At 48.8% G+C, this 18891-nt stretch overlaps 1 protein-coding gene and 1 pseudogene across 29 annotated transcripts in view; one reads left to right on the top strand and one right to left on the bottom strand.

Annotated features, from left to right (window-relative positions):
* MAP4 (microtubule associated protein 4) overlaps positions 1 to 18891 on the top strand; it is a 1807860-nt gene that overhangs the window by 835839 nt on the left and 953130 nt on the right. For all 29 annotated transcript variants that reach the window (XM_086941043.1, XM_086941031.1, XM_086941029.1 and 26 more), the window contains one exon: positions 2343 to 2450. In XM_086941043.1, the coding sequence (XP_086797169.1) occupies positions 2343 to 2450 (108 nt within the window). The remainder of the gene's footprint in view (positions 1 to 2342; positions 2451 to 18891) is intronic.
* Positions 12495 to 13430, bottom strand: LOC147685136 (eukaryotic translation initiation factor 3 subunit I pseudogene; annotated as a pseudogene).

The raw sequence follows: 18891 nt of genomic DNA, 5'->3' as shown, positions 1-18891 counted from the left end.
CCTCCGACTTTTCCCACCTAGCCTGGCTCTGGCCAACGGTCACTGCCAAGTGGTGCGATGTGTGCGTGGCTATCCCTGAGAGTACCTCCACGCCTGTCACGCCAGACCCACTGATCTGCCTTAGGCTTTGTGAAATATTGCCCAAATGCCTTCCGCAAGCAGACCGCCATGTTGCTTGTTATTGCACGGCGTAGGGTCTCAATGCACTGGGGACGAAGGTATGCGCCCAAAAGTCAGCACTTGGCTTAAAACGCTGCGCGTTATCAGACACTTTTGTCCAAATTCTAGGAGCTGGTGCCGACAACTAGGCGTCCGATTGACATTTGGGGTCCCCTTGTTTCTCATCTCCAACGCCAGAGTGCCTTTCCCTCTGCGCCTCTCCTGCGCACTACGCTGGTGGCGGCCGCTGGGGTTGGCCTATTATGTGAGGACCCTCCATACACACGCCCTACCAATTCCTTGCTATCATTTTCATCAGCACTTGGTCTCACCCAGGCGTTCCCCTGTCCTTCCTGCTTCGTTCCACACAACTTTTCTCCACGTAATATACCGGGCTGCTTATGCATGGTTGTCCCCACAATGTATGTAACCGATGCATCCTTCTATATTGATTGCAGACCTTCCGCCTGCATATATTCTAACATGTTGTGCTACTTTTTCAATAAAGATTTAAAAAAAATAAAAATGGCAGCCCTCAACTATCCAAATCTACTGATCATGGCTCGTTGAGCAGCTATTTAAATGGCTCTCCTGCTCAAAATATTGCATCTGTTGAAAACTCTCCCATTGCAGCCTCCACCTCCCCATTTCCTTGAAGACTGGTTTTAGCAAAATCAACATCACCTTCATTGAGCCCGTGAACAAGGCCACATTGAAGCATCATTTATGAAAGAAAACCTATTTAGTACCTACCGATTCTTCCTGTAGTCAGTTAAGTTCAAGCTCTAAGTTCCAAAGAACTATATACATTTCCCAAGGTTATTCCTTCTAAACGTTTTTATAGATCATATATTTCACACTAGAAATATCTATACATATACTATACAAGTAAGTAAAGTCCTCATTCTATATAAACAGAACCAAGTATATATATATATATATATATATATATATATATATATATATATATATGAAAAAAAGGTACGACAACTTTTTGTTAATTATGCTCCTATTTGAACTAGGATACCTAATTAAAAACGATTCGTCTCCAGGTGGTTATTTCCATGTTTGTTGCTGTGCTGTCAGTTCAGTTGACAAACAAGTCTTTTTCAGGGAAGATGAGCGCTCATTCCAGAAGATACAAAACAGCCACAGTAATATTTTGGGATATAAGCACTATGTCTTAGATTCAGTCTTCAGAGCCAAATTCCATGTTGGTCAGACTGCTTTGAGAAACCTGGTTAGACGATTGGTACTGATTATTGTACTTTTTTCTTTTTGTAAACAATTTATGGATATAAAGTACTTTAGGGGATGGGCTTTTCATTCTCTTGACTATGTTGAATATCTCACAAAGAAGGAAATGCTACTTATTTATAAAAATGTTTGTGAATTGTATGAAATGTTAAGCATTAACCCTCTCCCCTCTGTGCCAATATTCTTAAAGTGTTAGTTTATTTTTGGGAATCCCTTATTCCAAATCAAAGTCTTAACTACAAATTCCAGATCTACTCTCTCCAAATGATCTAGATTATCACAGCCAGACTAGTGTCTGGAAACACCTCTGCTCTGTGTGACCTGTCTTTTGGACCTGTCGCTAGCTACCCATGAGCTCCTGAGTGCCTTTTAAAAGCCTCTATCTCCCCTACACATTGTGTAGTGCAATGTAGTTTTCCAGAAAAGGCTGGAAACTCAAACTAATGAAACGAAAACATCAAAAGATCTTTTGTTCTACATTTTTGACCTAGACAAAATTCCCCAAGGTGGCAAACTTGCAGATTCCAGAAGTGCAGAAATATTAAAACAGGAAAAAGAATTCAAAGCCTCAATAGCATTACATGCTTACTTTTTTTCTTGTGTACTCATTTGTTTTTCTATTTCTAGTTTTTTGTATTTCTCTTGTGAGCTAATAAGATTGGTCAAACAAGTCAGTTATATCTTATGGCTGGCATCAAGCATGATATGTGCAGATAACGTGAGCCACGTTTGGCTGGGCATTCAGGAAAGTAAAGAACTGTGTCTAGTGTGAGGAGTTAGCAATTTTGGTCAAGGCAAGACTGTATTGTATGACAGGCATTTAAGAATGGCATGTGCCTCCCATTTGAGCCTTTATACCTCATCTTATGCAGCTGTTCGTCCAGGCGTTATTCACCTCATGAACCCCATATTTTCCCTGTTTTCAGAGCCCAGTCATACTGCAGAATTTGCCTTAAAGGAAGATTCCGCTGATACATTAGCAGCGTTGGCCAAGGAGGTTGAATTCAGTGGCTGGCAGCACACCGAAACAAGAGGTAAGACAAAGGTCTGCTGGGAAACAGTCTTGATGTAGCAAAGCCTTGTCCAAAAGCTGCAGCACCTGCTATTGAACTATTCATTTGGTGCCCACTAAAGGTCTTCTCTTCTTCATGTACTATATCATCACTTGGCATTCTATGTATCAGAGCTGTTCTTAGAAGGGAATAGCCATTAAATTTATTCTGAACTGAACACATGATCAATTTTGTATTTCTAAATATATTGTCATCATCTTGATTGTAAGGGGCGTATAATGAATCCTGCATTCAGGTTACACTTTATCAGATCTCAAAACTGTCGCTTGTGGCTGGTTGATGAATGTGCACCGAATATGTTGCTCAAACACACTTGTATTAATGTTTAGATGTTTGTATCTTGACGCTAGTAGGGCAAAAGAATCCTTTGTTGGAGTGCATTACCAACAGCCCGCAATTACTGAGGGGTGATGATTGTTCTTATTGTTAGGAGAGGCTGATTATCATTTTAGCTAGTTTTGAATTAGAAGTACTGCTATTTAAGGGAGATGTTTGGTAGCAAAGGTTTAGAAAATAGCAAGTTGCTTCTGAAGTGCATATTCAACCTCTTGCTCTTAGTTATCAAACCTATGCACTGTACAGAGTGTTGCTATTATACATGAAAGTAATGATTTTCTTTGCAGAAAAATATTTTAAGGAGAATAAATATATATTTTTTAAGGTATTTAATAGCTGATTCCAGTCGTGCTTTCTGGGAAAGACTTCTAACTGTCGATTCCATATTAAAATAGTCCACAGGTTTCAGGCTGGTTCGAGAAAATATTAGGCAGTACATCTGCTTGCCTGACCAACAGCTCCATGTCGTCGTTGTCTGTGCCGGAAGTGGCAAGCGTGGTGTCAATACATAGGCCCTGCCCCAGCTCACTGACATCCTTTCTTTTGGCAGAGTCGTGGATCCGGAGAGCTACATGGGTCCCTTTTTGCTCAACTTTTCTCAACTTTTGTCAAGAGTTTTCCCTGATTATTTTCAGTGTGCTATGGACATGTCTCTTCTAAAACCTAGATACCTGTGCCTGAACCACATTTGGCCGGTCTGTGATGCTAGGCGTCCGACCACATCTTGCTACAACTCTCTCTCAATGCACCCGAAGGTGATTCGGGAGAGGACGATGAAACTCTGAGAGGTGTGGCAACAAAGGTCCCTGTGTTGCTCCTGGGATCCATTCTTGTTCCTGCAAACTATCTCGAGACTACTCTTTGAGCCCTTTCCATGACGTAGGGATCAATGAAGTGAAAGTCATTGTTGCTTAACCCCTTCGATGCTGATGACGAGCTCAGCTCGTCATCACCCACGGGTGTCATGTGCTGATGACGAGCTGAGCTCGTCATGGTGCCACTAAAATGGCATTTTCCAGCACAGGAGGGGGAAAACGCCTAGCATCCAAGTGGTTAAGTCAAAGTTACACTCTACTTCACTGCACCCTTCCAAGTCCTTGAATGGAGCACAGGGCATTCTTGTGCCTCTAGACCCCGCTCCCGCATGTCACCCACAGAGCAAAAGCTAACCTCTACAAGTCGCCTCCCCGAGTTTCCTAATGCTGGAGCGACTGCTTCCCAACTTTAGGAGGTTTATGAGGAGCTGTCTCACATCTTTGAGCAACCAACTCCCACATGTGTGTCTTCTGGCCCCAAGGAGATGAGCGATGTTTTAACAGATTACTGTCAGTGAGTGCTCCCTCGATGCAGGTTGGCCTTCTGGATCTGGACCAACACCCGTCCTGAGCCCAATTCTGGGTCCAGGACCCTTGCCGGAGTTCGGTCCCTCGACTCCATTTGCGGATCACCAACACTGAATGACAAGGGTGACCCTATTGTTCTGTCCAATTCCACTCCACAACTACCCCATCTGAAGTTGAGACTGGCACCGCCCAGCCCACGGTAGCCTTCAGGCTCAAATACTCTCCCCCTGTCCTTTGGCGGGCCTGAGCTTGAGGATGAAGCAGAGTACAGTGCCTTTGACCCCATTGATGTGACATTGCTCAGTTCTTCCTGGAGAAGAACTGGTACAAGAGTTGGGTGACACGAGCCGCCTAGACACTTCTCCAGACTCTGGTGGGTCATTTCACCTGGTGCGGCCATTGAGAAGAATGCGTCATTCACCATGGTCCTAAAGAGGGCCACTGATGCCTTTGATCTCCAGCTCCCATCAGTGGAAGTAAAAAGTAAGGTTTTAACTGCGAAGCTACATCTGGGGCATACCAATGCAGGACTCCTGCTTCCATTTAGTGAAGCACTCACATACACCCTCCTGGGGGCCTGGTCCAAACCCTGATCATGCGTCCCAGTCAATTGCAAGGTTTCCAGATGTCATTGCCCGGCACTCAGGGACCAGACAGTCCTCATCCAACACCCGACCCCCAAGAGTTTGGTGAGGCAGGCTTCGACAGTCGGTCATCCCAGGGCTTTTCCCATTGTACCCCTGTATAGGGAGTCAGAGGTGTCACCTATAGTCCCAGAGGTATCCCATGTAATTCTCACACAAGCCATGCTTGATGGCTGGAATGCAGCGAAATTAACCACAAGGTGCGGCTTGGGCACTATTGACTCAATTGGCAAAGCATTAGGCTCTACTGTGGCTAGCCAGGTGAGCCTCATGGCTATGTCCTTCAATGGACCTTGCCTGTTTGGTGACAAAGCGGATGCAGCGCTGGAGCTCTTTAAGGATAGCAGTGTCACAGCTCGCTCCTTTAGATCGTCTGCTGCCCTTGCCAACTAAATTCATCCTTCCATCCCCCCTGGCTATGATAGGGCGCTTCAGCTCCTCCAATATCAGCCATACCTGCAAGGCCAGAAGGCTTCCCGTCCTTTTTGTGGGCATGGCAGTGGTTCCCACAACTTTTTTGGGGGGTAAGCGAATGGGGCCCCTGGATTAAGGATAACAATACCCTGGCAGGGAAAAAGACTACTTGAAAAAGCAAAACACCGGGCACAGTGTATTTAACTACTAGTTGAGAACTCCAGATCAAAAAAGAACACTGATTGTTCCAAAGATGGATTAACACGTTTATTTTTTTCCTTATTGATATTCTTCTTCTTCTTTTTTTTTGTTAATTTTTTTTAGTTAATTATTTTGTAAACAAAAAGTATATATACGAGTATATTTACCACATTAGTGTACATTTATCAACCACATCTGTTTTCTTAATGTGACGATTGATATATTGCAAGAATTCCATGTTCTGTATGATAAGGAACATGATTTTGATGTATTCACTTCAGTTGAGCATGATTGGCTATCTCATTTTAAACACAATCAAAAAAAAAATCATATTAGCAACCATTTGTCACAATAACATGATATACAGAAACTGGTGGGTTGTTGAGAAACGAAGCGTTTTGGCTAGGCCTTCCTCAGGACTCCGTCACAGTGGTTACTCATGTAGAATATGCTGTCACAGACAATGAAGGTCTATGGTAACTTTCACAAAGTAATATGGTGGCTTTCTTTTAATTTTCATTTGCCCCTTGAAAAATCTTAGACCAATGTTGGTCTACAGGCACCTTTTCAACATATTATCAATGACTCTTCTTTACCACTATGTGATCTGTATTGTCGCTTGGTGGTTTAATATGGTCTTCTCAGTTGTGTGATTAATATCAGCAAACATGTACTGCTAATGTGGCTACCAAAGATCCAATTTCATTTTGTCTGTATCTGCACATGTGGAGTGGATGCTGGATCTATTCTTCAATTAGGAACTGCTTTCGATCATAAGCGACTCTTCACTTACGGTTGTCCTGCCAAATAAGCAGTGCAGCTGACGCGGTACCCTCTTGTAATTATTCCCTTATTACTGGTGATTAAACGGCATCATGTTGATAAGCCGATAATGAGTGCGTCCTCACTCAAAACTGTTCTGCCGATCAATCACACAACCTCAGACACCAAGGACGGCAGACTGCCCAAAAGTCCACCCATCCTACCGTAACCCCTACCCACCCGCTTTAGTATACCCTCCTCGGCCCATCAACATCTGGTAGAAGCCTATACTTTTTACCAGAGTGGCCGACTGTCACCTCAGAAAAGTGTGTGTGTTGCAGATTGTTTGGTGTAGTTTTTGCCTTTGATTCCTTGAAACTCTGCCCCCACATGCCAGTGGTCATACTTTGGCTGTCTGAGGTACACCTGTGCTTGTTATGCCAGCAGTTACGGCTCCTGTAGCCAAAGGATCCATCAATAGGGTTCCAACACCACAAGTGGGTCATGGTTGTCTGCTTCTGCTACTTTCTGGTGCTAAACGATGGAGGTCCCTGCCCTGTTCTAGACCTTCGCCCTCTCAACTCCTTCCTGAGAAAAGACTGGTTCAAAATGCTCATCCTTTCCCAGGTCCTGTCTGCCCTTGATCCTGAAGATTGGATAGTAGCATTGGAACTGTAAGATGCTCATTTTCAGGTCTTCGTCTTACAGGCTCAAAGACATCTGCTGTCATGGTGAGCTTGGAGAATTTACAGTTTGCTGTGCTCTCCTTTGGCCTCACCAGTGTGCCTTTGGTGTTCAAAAAAGTGATGGTGGTGGTTTCTGCTCCTCTTAGGAGCTTGGGGGCCCAAGTCTTTTCCTACCTCGACTGACTGTTAAAGATGGGCTCTTCCTTGGCAGTCATCACCTATCTTCAGACTACATGTACCTTCTTCGTTCATTGGGATTCCCTATTAACATGCCAAAGTCACACCTGACTTTCGCAAATGCTCCCTTTCATCTGGGTCATTCTGGACACAGTTATGTGTTTTGCCTATTCTCTTATGCAGAAAGTCCAGGACATTTAAGCCATGATCATGCTGTTTCAGACTCAGTCCTGTAATCTGGTGAGACTGACTGAGGCTGGTGGGTCTGCTGACCTCCTGCATGCAGCTGAAGATTGCCATATGGTACATGCGGACTCTGAAATGTTATCTGAAGTCCCAGTGGGTGCATCATCATGTGAATCTCTGATAGCATCCAGATTTCAGAGGAGACTTGTTATTGAATCGTGATATGGTCAGTGACAGACCGCCTCCCTTCTCAGAGCTGACAGTAGTGACAGTAGCATCACTTCTTGGATGGGATAGCCACCTGAGAGAGGTGGAGATCAGAGGACTCTGGCCTCCGGACGAGAACTGACTCCACATCAACCTATTTAAGTTGTGGCCATCTGTTTGGCATTGAAAACCTACCTACCATTTATCAAATGGAGGCTGGTGCAGGTGTTCACGTACAACACTACTGCCATGTGGTAAAGCACAAATCACGGCATGGTGGGGTCTTGGACCCTGTGCCTAGAGGCTCTGTGCCACTGGACATGGCTGGGATTTCAGGACATCTTCCTGGCCGTACCACACCTAGCAGGATCTCTAAACACAAGAGCAGATGAATTTAGCCATCTACACCTTGCAGACTATGAATGGCATCTGCTGCCAGAGGTAGTGCAAGGTCTCTTCCATAAATGGGGAGAATCTTTGCTCGATCTGTTAATCACTGCCAAGAACACGCAGTGTCTGCTCTTGAGCGCACTTGAGTGGATGTTGAGATTCCTAATGCCTTTCCACTGATCCCACCCTTACCTTGAGTCCTTAGAAAGAACAGGACTGACTGGACCCAAGCCATCCTTGTGGGTCTGGTCTGGATTCGGATACTGTGATATCCCAAACTCTTGTGCATGATAATCTGTTGTGCGTCTGCCTCTTTGGGAGAATCTCCTTTTTTGTATTAGCAGGACTAGGTACTGCACCCAAACTAGCTCACACTCCATCTTCATGATTGGTGATTGAGTGGCGACAGATGAGTGTTTTTGGTCCTCCTCACAAGGTGGTGGTGGTTGTTGTTCTAGCACCCGGGTGTCCTTTGAAATCTACATCCACCTGCTTTTGGGACACGTTTCTAGCTTTGTGTTCAGACATGCACGGTGACCCACTTCATGCCAAACTGTCTGCGGTTTTACTGCAGTTATGTTCTTCAGGAATTCCTCTCCTGCCCAGTATTAGAACGCTTGCCAGGTTGTCCGGAATATAGCACCAATCAGTGAGAGAAAGTATCTCTACTAGAGCTGTGGTGTTGGTTAAATAATGTTTTTCTTTTTTAATCGAAAAATTATTTTAGTGCTTCATCTTAAACGACCATAAATCAAGGCTACTGTACAACTTTAGTCAATTATGGTCATATACAGTATAATGGGGTGCTATTCAGGAGGAACATGGCACCAAACCTTTAATAGTGTAGCTGCAATGCTATGCTCATACAAATGGCCCACTTTTATTTAAAAAAAATATATATTTTAGATCTTTATGAATTACAAATATTCTTGGTCTTCATTTTAGCCACATTTATCCAATGTTAAAATGTAATTCCACTCTCCGACCAGGGCTCAGTGTTTAAGGTGAAGAATGTGGACTTTGCCAACACCAATAGTCAGTTTGGGGCAGCTACAGTCAGTGAGCACAGTAAAGTACAATCAAAAAACACATCAATTGTGAATGATCCAATCAGCTTTCAATTCAATTAACCTGTTGGCAGATATCTGAATTACAACTCTGTGTTCCTTTACACCAACATGTGGTCACTGTTAGATAACCAATTCGTACTTTATTTATTTAAGTTGGATTAGGTAATTCCACATTACCTCCCTTGCTTAGTGGATAAAACCGTTGCCTGACGCCCCACAAGACAATTAAGGCAGCTGAAAAAAACATTACATTTTAGGTTCATAAAAGTTCTTTGCATGCTTCACTGGCAGTCGCCTGCTCCCAAGTATATTACAGAGAATTATCATTTCACACCTTGGTGGGTAAATCGGGTAATAATATCACAGTGAGAAGTCAGGTTTGGAAAAGAGAAATAAGAAATGCATAAATCGAGGAGGAGCCAAGATGGCGGACGGGACGGACGTGTGAGCGCCCGGCTCCCAAAGCCGTCAGCTCTGCTTTGAAATCCTGGCATTAATCCTTGCTTAAACCGCGCTGAGACGATGACACGAACGCGCTGATGACAGTCGCTTTCATTTGCGACCTCCGCCGGCCGTTTTGGACGAGGACTTGGTAAATAACCGATTACCGGGGCTGCCCGCGATCCTGGTGCCGATTGCCGCCGCAGGTCACTGGTGCTCTCAATTGGGCGGACGGGCAGTGGAGGTGCCGTCGTTTGGGACTGATCTGATTGCGGGAGACGGAAGGTGTTCATCCTGTCCTGCGAGGCGCGACTCCAGTTTGCTGTGGAGTGTGTGCCTGGGAAACGGGATCCCTTTGTTCCTCGCTCTCCACTCCTACGCTGCCTTTGTCCTGGGCGGACTCCATCTTGCAGCGTCCTTCTGGTCGCGCATTATTAGTACCCCCGGGAGCCGAGGGGGATCTCATTGTGCAGAGCCCTCCGCACTGGTAGCTGCATGCCCCTCCGTGGTGCGACGATTGCCTTTCCATAACGGAGTCACCCCCCCTCCCTCCAGTGTGGATCCGTGGGAGAGACGGCAATGGCGCTTGTCCTCCAGCAAGACTAGTGGGCTGTTCCCTTGTCCCCAGCTTGTGCGGACCTGCCCGCACTTGACCCGGGCGAAGATCCAGATGCGACGCTGTGCAATGAGGATCGGCTGGTATTACGGAGTGACCTGACCTGTGGCGATATTCTTGATGCCCTCATAGACCTACGAGCAACATGGCGGCACATTGCTCAAGAACTGGGAGATAAGATCGATGAAGCTGTGTTCTCCTTCAAGCGGCCGAGGCTGCCTGTTTCTTTACTGCCTGCGTGTGCCTTTCAAATGGATACAGTGTTACCACAAGTGCGAGCGGAAGATCGAAATGTTCCTAGCTACAGTGTTGCGTGCCTCCCTGCCGATGCTGCTACTGATACGAAGTTTCCCCTCACTCCGGGAACTTTGACTCTGCCTGAACAACTGCACTCAGGGCTTTGCTTATCGCTCTCCCAGCTGTTTGCCCCCTTTGAGGGTGTAGCCCCCGGAGCCCTCTTTCAACATTGCCGGAGTGAGCGACATCTTGCATGGCAGGGGGGACTTGTCATCCTGGCCGTTGCGTTGGTTGGAGATCGTGGACGCTCATCTTCCTCTCTGCTGCTCCCTTCATGTCGAGAGCGGCCATTTTGCTCCTTTGTTCCGCCGGACATGTATCCGTTGCGATGGTCCTGCCTGGAGATGTTTCGTCGATCGGGCCAGGGTTGAAGGGGCTCCTCACCTCAGCTGGTTTGATCGGCTGGCGGAGACCCGGACTTTTCATCGTTTTGCTCTGCTGACTGTTTTGCCATTGCAGCCCCTTGCCCATTTGAGCTCGTGACTATCCTGTACTGTTGTGTTCCTTGATGGTGGGAGGGCGGTTCTGTAGGGGTCCGGTGGTTCTAAATGAGAATGCTTTATTATTAGTGACTGGATTTGTCATGTGCCCGCTATCATGTCGTGTTTGGGGTGATTAATGACACTATGGCTTCTCGGGTGGGCTGCACGAACACTGGGACTACTTTTGTAAATGTTGGGCGCACGCATCGTGAAATGATTTCTCCATCTCTCCTATTGTTGCTCTTTAATACAGCGCTGTCGCATTTGGAGTAGGAGGTTTTCAGTGTGGGACGCAGTGGATGGCTGGGGTTCCGGGAGTTCGGATGCTAGGTGGGCTCCCCCCCCCCCACTTTTTCTTTTTGGGGGTGGTAGACTAGCTTGTTCTTTTCTCCCTCCCTATATTCAAGAGTGACATTTTTTCTTTTTCTTCTTTTCTTCCCTTTTTTCCTTCTTTCTGCACTTTCTTGCTGTTCCTTCTCCTTTCTTCCGACTTTTCTTCTTCCTAAATTTCGGGTTTATAGGGCGACAGGCACGCTGCTAGGGGGGGGGGGGTAGGCCATAGCCTCTGCATGTGTGTAGGGTGGGGGGTTATATTTCATTTTTATTAGTTTCTATGGGACCTGTTTTGTTCTCCTTTATGATTTCAACTTTCTTGCCCATGTTTGGGAGTGCTGGGTGCAGGGTGGCAGTGGTAATGTGACCGGGTCATAGGTGCTACTCTGTAGCATTGCTATTGTGTAACCATCCTCCCTGGCGGGGACTTGATTATCGATCTACGACTTGCTTGATACAGTTGCTAACGTCATGTCCCACCTGCATGGACCTTGCTCTTCACTTATTTTATCGGTACGGAACACTACGGCCTGACTTCAATAGTTGCATAACAAAAAACTTTAAAATTAAACCTACATTCATCCTGTGACACGGTGCTGCGATATCCTTCAGTCTTTCTTCCTTTAAATGTTTGAGGTTCTGCTACGGCACTGTGTCGTCATAATGCAAGCTGTTGTGCTAACTGATCGTTCGTGGCCGGCCGGATGGTTGTAGGCCCGTATTTGTTATTCTTCTTTATGCACAATAAAGGTTTTCAAAAATAAAAAAAATAAAAAAAAGAAATGCATAAATCGAGCCATCATGCTGAGTCATCGTCATCATCATAAATCTTTTATTCGGTTACATCTTTGCGAAACCATAAAAAGTACAAAAATAAAACACTACAGTGCATATAAAAATCAGTGTCGAAGTACATTTAAAAACAATTGTCACTTAAGTCCATTACTAACAATAATTCATTGGCAGACTGAACAGAAAAAAAACTGGATCACTTAAGAATTACAGCGAATTTTTAAACATGATTTTAGAAAACAAGCTGCAGACTTTGCAGTGTATTGAGAGTCCAAAAACTGCAGAGCCAGATAAGCGGGCCGACAAGATCTCAGGCCCATTTTTTCGCAGTAGGGGAATAATCCAGCGCTTGCGAGAGAGCTCATAGTATCTACAAAACAGTATTACATGCATCGTAGACTGGGGCGATATGCCATCACAAGGGCACTTCGTTGGATTAGGTGACCAGTCCTGCTTTTTTGGAAATGAAACTAGGCGAAAGAAAGAATTGAATCGAAACCTAGTCAATATGTATTTTTCATAAGTACTTAGATAGAATGTTAGGTATGGTTGAATACCCGGAGCAGTCTGGACTGATAGGATCTGTACGTTTGAAGGTTTGCTTATTTCTTGAGAAAGACGTAGTTCCCTACTGAGAGTCAAAATTATGGATACGAACATAGCCGTTTTCACCGCCACTGCTGTAACTCTTTCCATCCAGGTGAAATTCAGCACTGTTAATTGGCCCGAAATGTCCCTTGACTCTACCAAACTCCTCTTCAAATACCAAATGGAAAAATCTTGCCTCAAACTTCCCAATCCTGGTGGAAGTTGTGGTTACATCCATGGCTTCTTGACCACCCCCTAAAATCACATGGTCATAGATTAGTGACAGGGCAGCCGAGTTGACTGGACGCTCTGTGCGGAAGGTCTTTAAGTGTTCTAAAGATGTGGCATCAAAAAGCTTTGCTGTGTTGTCCTTGGAGGCTGTGACAAACATGGTCTGGTCGCGGGAAGTCTGGATGTCATTGATCTGTTTGTGATGCTCCTTAATGGTGCCAACAATCTCGCCAGACTTAGCACTGCACTGGTTCAGTTCCCCATTCTCATCCCCAAGAGGGCCCCACACAACGCTGGTGATCTTGGAATCATTGCAGGGGATCTTCATGTATGGCTCGTTGGCCTCTATTTGACTGGGATCCCGCAGGTCAAAGAAGTTGATAAAGCACTGGTAGCCCATCTGCCTATCTGTGGAGAACATTATGATGTTTCCCTCAAAGTCGAACCCACAGGTTCGAACTGCAGAAATGGTATTTACCAGTGCCAGCTGCTTCCCTGTTTCACAGTCGAAGAGTCTGCAGGGGTTATCAATGGAGCCAGTAAGGACATGCCTGGTGTCCCAGTCACAGTTCACACACCAGACTGCTCCAGTATGCCCATTGTAGGTGCCAAGTCGCTCTCCATTCACAGAATACCATACATTCGCTATCGGATCTTTTGCAACAGTGAAGAGGAGGTCGCCTTCTCGGTTGTATTTGATCTGGGTGATCCACCTCTCATGGCCTTGCAGTAGGATGGGTTTCATGATGCCAGTGCCGAGCTTGGACCTCTCCTGCGCGACTTAACATGCGGGATGAAAAAGGCCCCACTTCTTTAATAGTATTCAGGGTTTACATGCCATCGATTACTTATTAAACTAATGAATCAACCTTGTAGCAGGTACATTGAAAACAAGTGTATTTATAGTTTAAAGTGTAAGAAGAAGTACAATTATTACAGAAAAAGCGTTATACTCTATAGATCATTCTTGCTAACCCGCACTTTTTTAGGTTTTGCCTGGCGTCCACTGCGCAGCAGTGTTCGCGCAGGCGAAATCTTATGTTAGACAGTACGGGGCTTTGTCCCGCCTCTCTCTTCCATTGGCTAGCTCCATAAATGGAGGCTAGCCATTGGAGGAGAGATGTGTCAATCTTCGCGGGAGCATATTCGTGGGCGTTCCACTGTTTTTTTCGCTCTCCGCCCCTATGCGACCGTCATTGCGGCGTTTTTTTTTAAAGGTTTGTTTTGCCCATTTTGAAAGTGTAGTTTGCAGGGGTGGGTTGCGCGATTTCAGTTTCCTGGCTTTGCTAGCAGGTAAGCGGCATTTGCACTTAGTATGTCTATCCCGACCCCCTCCCGCTGTCCGTTCCCGCCCCTCTCCCGCTGTCCGTGTGCCGCTTCCGCCCCTCTCCCGCTGTCCGTGTGCCCGTTCCCGCCCCCTCTCCCGCTGTCCGTGTGCCCGTTCCCGCCCCCTCTCCCACTGTACTATTGGCGTGGTACATCACTCTGAATGACTAAATATGCTGAATTTTGTGTAGGCTGGATGGGCGCCAAATTATCTTAAGTAAAAAATTACAAAATTGTGAACAGCAGTGCTTGTGGTGATTTCGGTGCTGCAGTGGCGTGTGGGCAGACAGTGGTGGAGGGAGGAGTTCTGTACCTGAATTGAGTACTGGGAGGGGGAGGGGTTTGTCCCAGCGCTGCGGAAAGGCCACCAGCTGAACCCACATGTTCATCCACAATAGCAGCGCGTTTTCAGACCTTGCGGCCCTAGGCACAGGATTGCTTCCCAGGGCAGCTGTCTGCACGAGCGAAAGACGATCTAAGCCCGGCCAGGTTTCTGCCCTGCAGGCACATGTAGTGCTGGCAGCAGGGGCTCGTGGCACGACGCCTGTGACCAGCCATAGCCAGCTGTTCCGGGTGGCACCAGGTTATTTATTTAAGAGAGGTCCTGTGACTCACGTCTAAGCGTGCCTCACTTAAGGAGGGTGACAGGGATTACATTTAAAAAACGGAAGAATGCGCTACTTTCACAATAGGACTATTTGAGTGGGCTTTACGAACAACACGTTACGATAAATGGAACCTTTCCAGCAGACACGGATTGCAAGGCCCAGGCCTGCAAGTGATGACACGCTGGCGGCCTGGGAGGGACGACCATTATGGACTGTGGGCCAACGCAGGGCAGAGCTGAGCTTCAAGGGGAGGAAGCCCGGTCACCTAATTATTAAAGCCGCGCCGTTCCTTCGGGAACTTTAGGATTCTTTCAAAGTATGCTCAAAACTAGGTGAAGGGTAAAATTATGAATTCCCTACCTGGGAGAAAGTGGCTTAAATTCTATCCAATTACTTGCCATGACAACCAGCTAAACAAAAAGGGCCGGGAATGGAAGGAGACCGCCGGCTCTGTAATCATCCCCGTACGTCCTTCACATCACGGATATGCGGCCCCTCTCTCCGCGCCTACTTCAGGTAATTACATGCTTTGCAACACTCTACTTAAGTGCATCAATAATATAGTGAGCGCACATGCTCTCTAAACCTGCACCTGCAAAGGCAGAGAAAAAGGGAAGGCGAATAATGCCGCCTCGGCGCAAACCACGCAGACATCTCAGATGCGTTTTTACAAGCCCCACCAGCAAGCGCTCCAAATGGTGTCCTGTGGTCTCGGTTTGTTGTTGTGCGTGGCCCCCCTTCCCTCTCCCCGCAGCTCTTCTCCGTCTCTTCTCCGTCCCGCGCTCGCTTCGCCTCCCTCTCCCTCCCCCCCCCCACTTTCCTCTGCCGCAGCTCTTCTCCGCCCGGTGCGCGATTTACTTATTAAATAACAGGAGCCCGGTATGCTTTTTGCTCACGAGACCCTGGCACTGCAGGCCAGTTGATCCAAAGTTGCAGACTTGCAGTAGGTGGGAGTTTTCTGTCCAAGCGTTGTAGCGACATTCTTTGTTTTTTTAACTCTGGCTGTGGCAGCAGCACTGGTTATGCGTTGATCATCATGCTTTCCGTTTCATCCTGCTTGAAAGTTTAATCTTGCTCCTTATCTGCGTTTCTGAGTAGGCAGAGGGTTCATGACCTCTCCCAGTATTCCAGTAGGGATCTCCGGCCAGCTGTTGTACAAATACTTGATCTCAAAATTGTGCAGCCCAGGATCTCTTTAGAAACCTACTAGTGTGCTTGCTTCCCTGCCCCCTGGCTGTTCTTACTTCCCTGCCCCCTGGCTGTGCTTGCTTCCCTGCCCCCGCTTGCTTCCCTGCCCCCTGGCTGTGCTTGCTTCCCTGCCCCCTGGCTGTGCTTGCTTCCCTGCCACCTGGCTGTGCTTGCTTCCCTGCCACCTGGCTGTGCTTGCTTCCCTGGCTGTGCTTGCTTCCCTGGCTGTGCTTGCTTCCCTGGCTGTGCTTGCTTCCCTGGCTGTGCTTGCTTCCCTGGCTGTGCTTGCTTCCCTGGCTGTGCTTGCTTCCCTGCCTGTGCTTGCTTCCCTGCCTGTGCTTGCTTCCCTGCCTGTGCTTGCTTCCCTGCTGTGCTTGCTTCCCTGCCTGTGCTTGCTTCCCTGCCTGTGCTTGCTTCCCCGCCCCCTGGCTGTGCTTGCTTCCCCGCCCCCTGGCTGTGCTTGCTTCCCCGCCCCCTGGCTGTGCTTGCTTCCCCGCCCCCTGGCTGTGCTTGCTTCCCCGCCCCCTGGCTGTGCTTGCTTCCCCGCCCCCTGGCTGTGCTTGCTTCCCCGCCCCCTGGCTGTGCTTGCTTCCCCGCCCCCTGGCTATGCTTGCTCCCCCGCCCCCTGGTTCCCCTGCCCCTGGCTGTGCTTGCTTCCCTGCAACCTGGCTGTGCTTGCTTCCCTGCAACCTGGCTGTGCTTGCTGCTTCCCTGCCCCCTGGCTGTGCTTGCTTCCCTGCCCCCTGGCTGTGCTTGCTTCCCTGCCCCCTGGCTGTGCTTGCTTCCCTGCCCCTGGCTGTGCTTGCTTCCCTGCCCCCTGGCTGTGCTTGCTTCCCTGCCCCCTGGCTGTGCTTGCTTCCCTGCCCCCTGGCTGGGCTTGCTTCCCTGCCCCCTGGCTGGGCTTGCTTCCCTGCCCCCTGGCTGGGCTTGCTTCCCTTCCCCCTGGCTGTGCTTGCTTCCCTTCCCCCTGGCTGTGCTTGCTTCCCTGCCCCCTGGCTGTGCTTGCTTCCCTGCCCCCTGGCTGTGCTTGCTTCCCTGCCCCCTGGCTGTGCTTGCTTCCCTGCCCCCTGGCTGTGCTTGCTTCCCTGCCCCCTGGCTGTGCTTGCTTCCCTGCCCCATGGCTGTGCTTGCTTCCCTGCCCCATGGCTGTGCTTGCTTCCCTGCCCCCTGGCTGTGCTTGCTTCCCTGCCCCCTGGCTGTGCTTGCTTCCCTGCCCCCTGGCTGTGCTTGCTTCCCTGCCCCCTGGCTGTGCTTGCTTCCCTGCCCCCTGGCTGTGCTTGCTTCCCTGCCCCCTGGCTGTGCTTGCTTCCCTGCCCCCTGGCGGTGTTGCTTCCCTGCCCCCTGGCTGTGGCTCTGGGTGGGGGTGTGTGTGTGTGGCTCTGGGTGGGTGGGGGTGTGTGTGTGTGTGTGTGTGTGTTGCTCCCTTGTGTGCGTGGGTGGGTGTGTGTGTGTGTGGCTCTGGGTGTGTGTGTGTGTGTGGCTCTGGGTGTGTGTGTGTGTGTGGCTCTGGGGGTGGGTGTGTGTGTGTGTGTGGCTCTGGGTGGGTGGGTGGGTGTGTGTGGCTCTGGGTGGGTGGGTGGGTGTGTGTGGCTCTGGGTGTTTGTGTGTGTGTGGCTCTGGGTGGGTGGGGGTGTGTGTGTGTGTTGCTCCCTTGTGTGCGTGGGTGGGTGTGTGTGTGTGTGTGGCTCTGGGTGTTTGTGTGTGTGTGGCTCTGGGGGTGTGTGTGTGTGTGGCTCTGGGTGTTTGTGTGTGTGTGGCTCTGGGTGTTTGTGTGTGTGTGGCTCTGGGTGTTTGTGTGTGTGTGGCTCTGGGTGTTTGTGTGTGTGTGGCTCTGGGTGTTTGTGTGTGTGTGGCTCTGGGTGTTTGTGTGTGTGTGGCTCTGGGTGTTTGTGTGTGTGTGGCTCTGGGTGTTTGTGTGTGTGTGGCTCTGGGTGTTTGTGTGTGTGTGGCTCTGGGTGTTTGTGTGTGTGTGGCTCTGGGTGTTTGTGTGTGTGTGGCTCTGGGTGTTTGTGTGTGTGTGGCTCTGGGTGTTTGTGTGTGTGTGTGGCTCTGGGTGTTTGTGTGTGTGTGGCTCTGGGTGTTTGTGTGTGTGTGGCTCTGGGTGTTTGTGTGTGTGTGGCTCTGGGTGTTTGTGTGTGTGTGTGGCTCTGGGTGTTCGTGTGTGTGTGGCTCTGTGTGTGTGTGGCTCGGTGTGTGTGTGTGTGTGGCTCTGTGTGTGTGTAGCTCGGTGTGTGTGTGTGTGGCTCTGTGTGTGGCTCTGTGGCTCTGTGTGTGGCTCTGTGTATGTGTGTGTGTGGCTCTGGGTGTGTGTGTGGCTCTGGGTGGGTGTGTGTGTGGCTCTGGGTGTGTGTGTGTGTGTGTGTGTGTGTGTGTGTGTGTGGCTCTGGGTGGGTGTGTGTGTGTGGCTCTGGGTGGGTGTGTGTGTGTGGCTCTGGGTGGGTGGGTGGGTGTGTGTGGCTCGGTGTGTGTGTGTGTGTGTGTGTGTGGCTGGGTGTGTGTGGCTCTGTGTGTGTGTGTGGCTCGGTGTGTGTGTGGCTGGGTGTGTGTGTGTGGCTCTGGGTGTGTGGGGCTCTGGGTGGCTGGGTGTGTGTGTGTGGTTTTGGGTCTGGGGGTGGGTGGGTGTGTGTGTTTGTGTGTGTGTGTGGCTTTGTGTCTGGGTGTGTGGTAGTAATTGCTGTCTGCTGAGCTCGTCCAGTAGGGTACAATAGGTCTCACATTTGCGAGAGATTAAGTTATTGTCAATGTAAATGACAATGCCATTATGTATCTGTTTTAAAAACCAACACATAAATAGCGGGTCCGGGTCTGGGGCTGTTGGGGTTCTGCTTCGTTTGTACTTTGGGCGCCATTTTGGGAGGGGCATTGACGCTTTTGCAGCGCCATATTGAGCGTCCTGGTGGGGTGGTTCGCACCTCACCTGGAGGCCCTATGTAAACCAGTCCTCTTAGCGCAGCGGGATCGCGCAGCGGGTTTGCCATCGCTATGCCTGAGTCTTGCCAGAGTCCTGCCCGTCTGCGCCCATCAGCGTCCCGGAGGTGGTGGAGCGGCGGGGGGGGGGCAGGCTTCATAGGCTTCTCTGCTACT

This window comes from Lissotriton vulgaris, chromosome 10 (genome assembly GCF_964263255.1).
Source record: "Lissotriton vulgaris chromosome 10, aLisVul1.2, whole genome shotgun sequence".
Taxonomy (NCBI): Eukaryota; Metazoa; Chordata; class Amphibia; order Caudata; family Salamandridae; genus Lissotriton; species Lissotriton vulgaris.
This window is presented reverse-complemented; position numbering and strand designations above follow the sequence as displayed.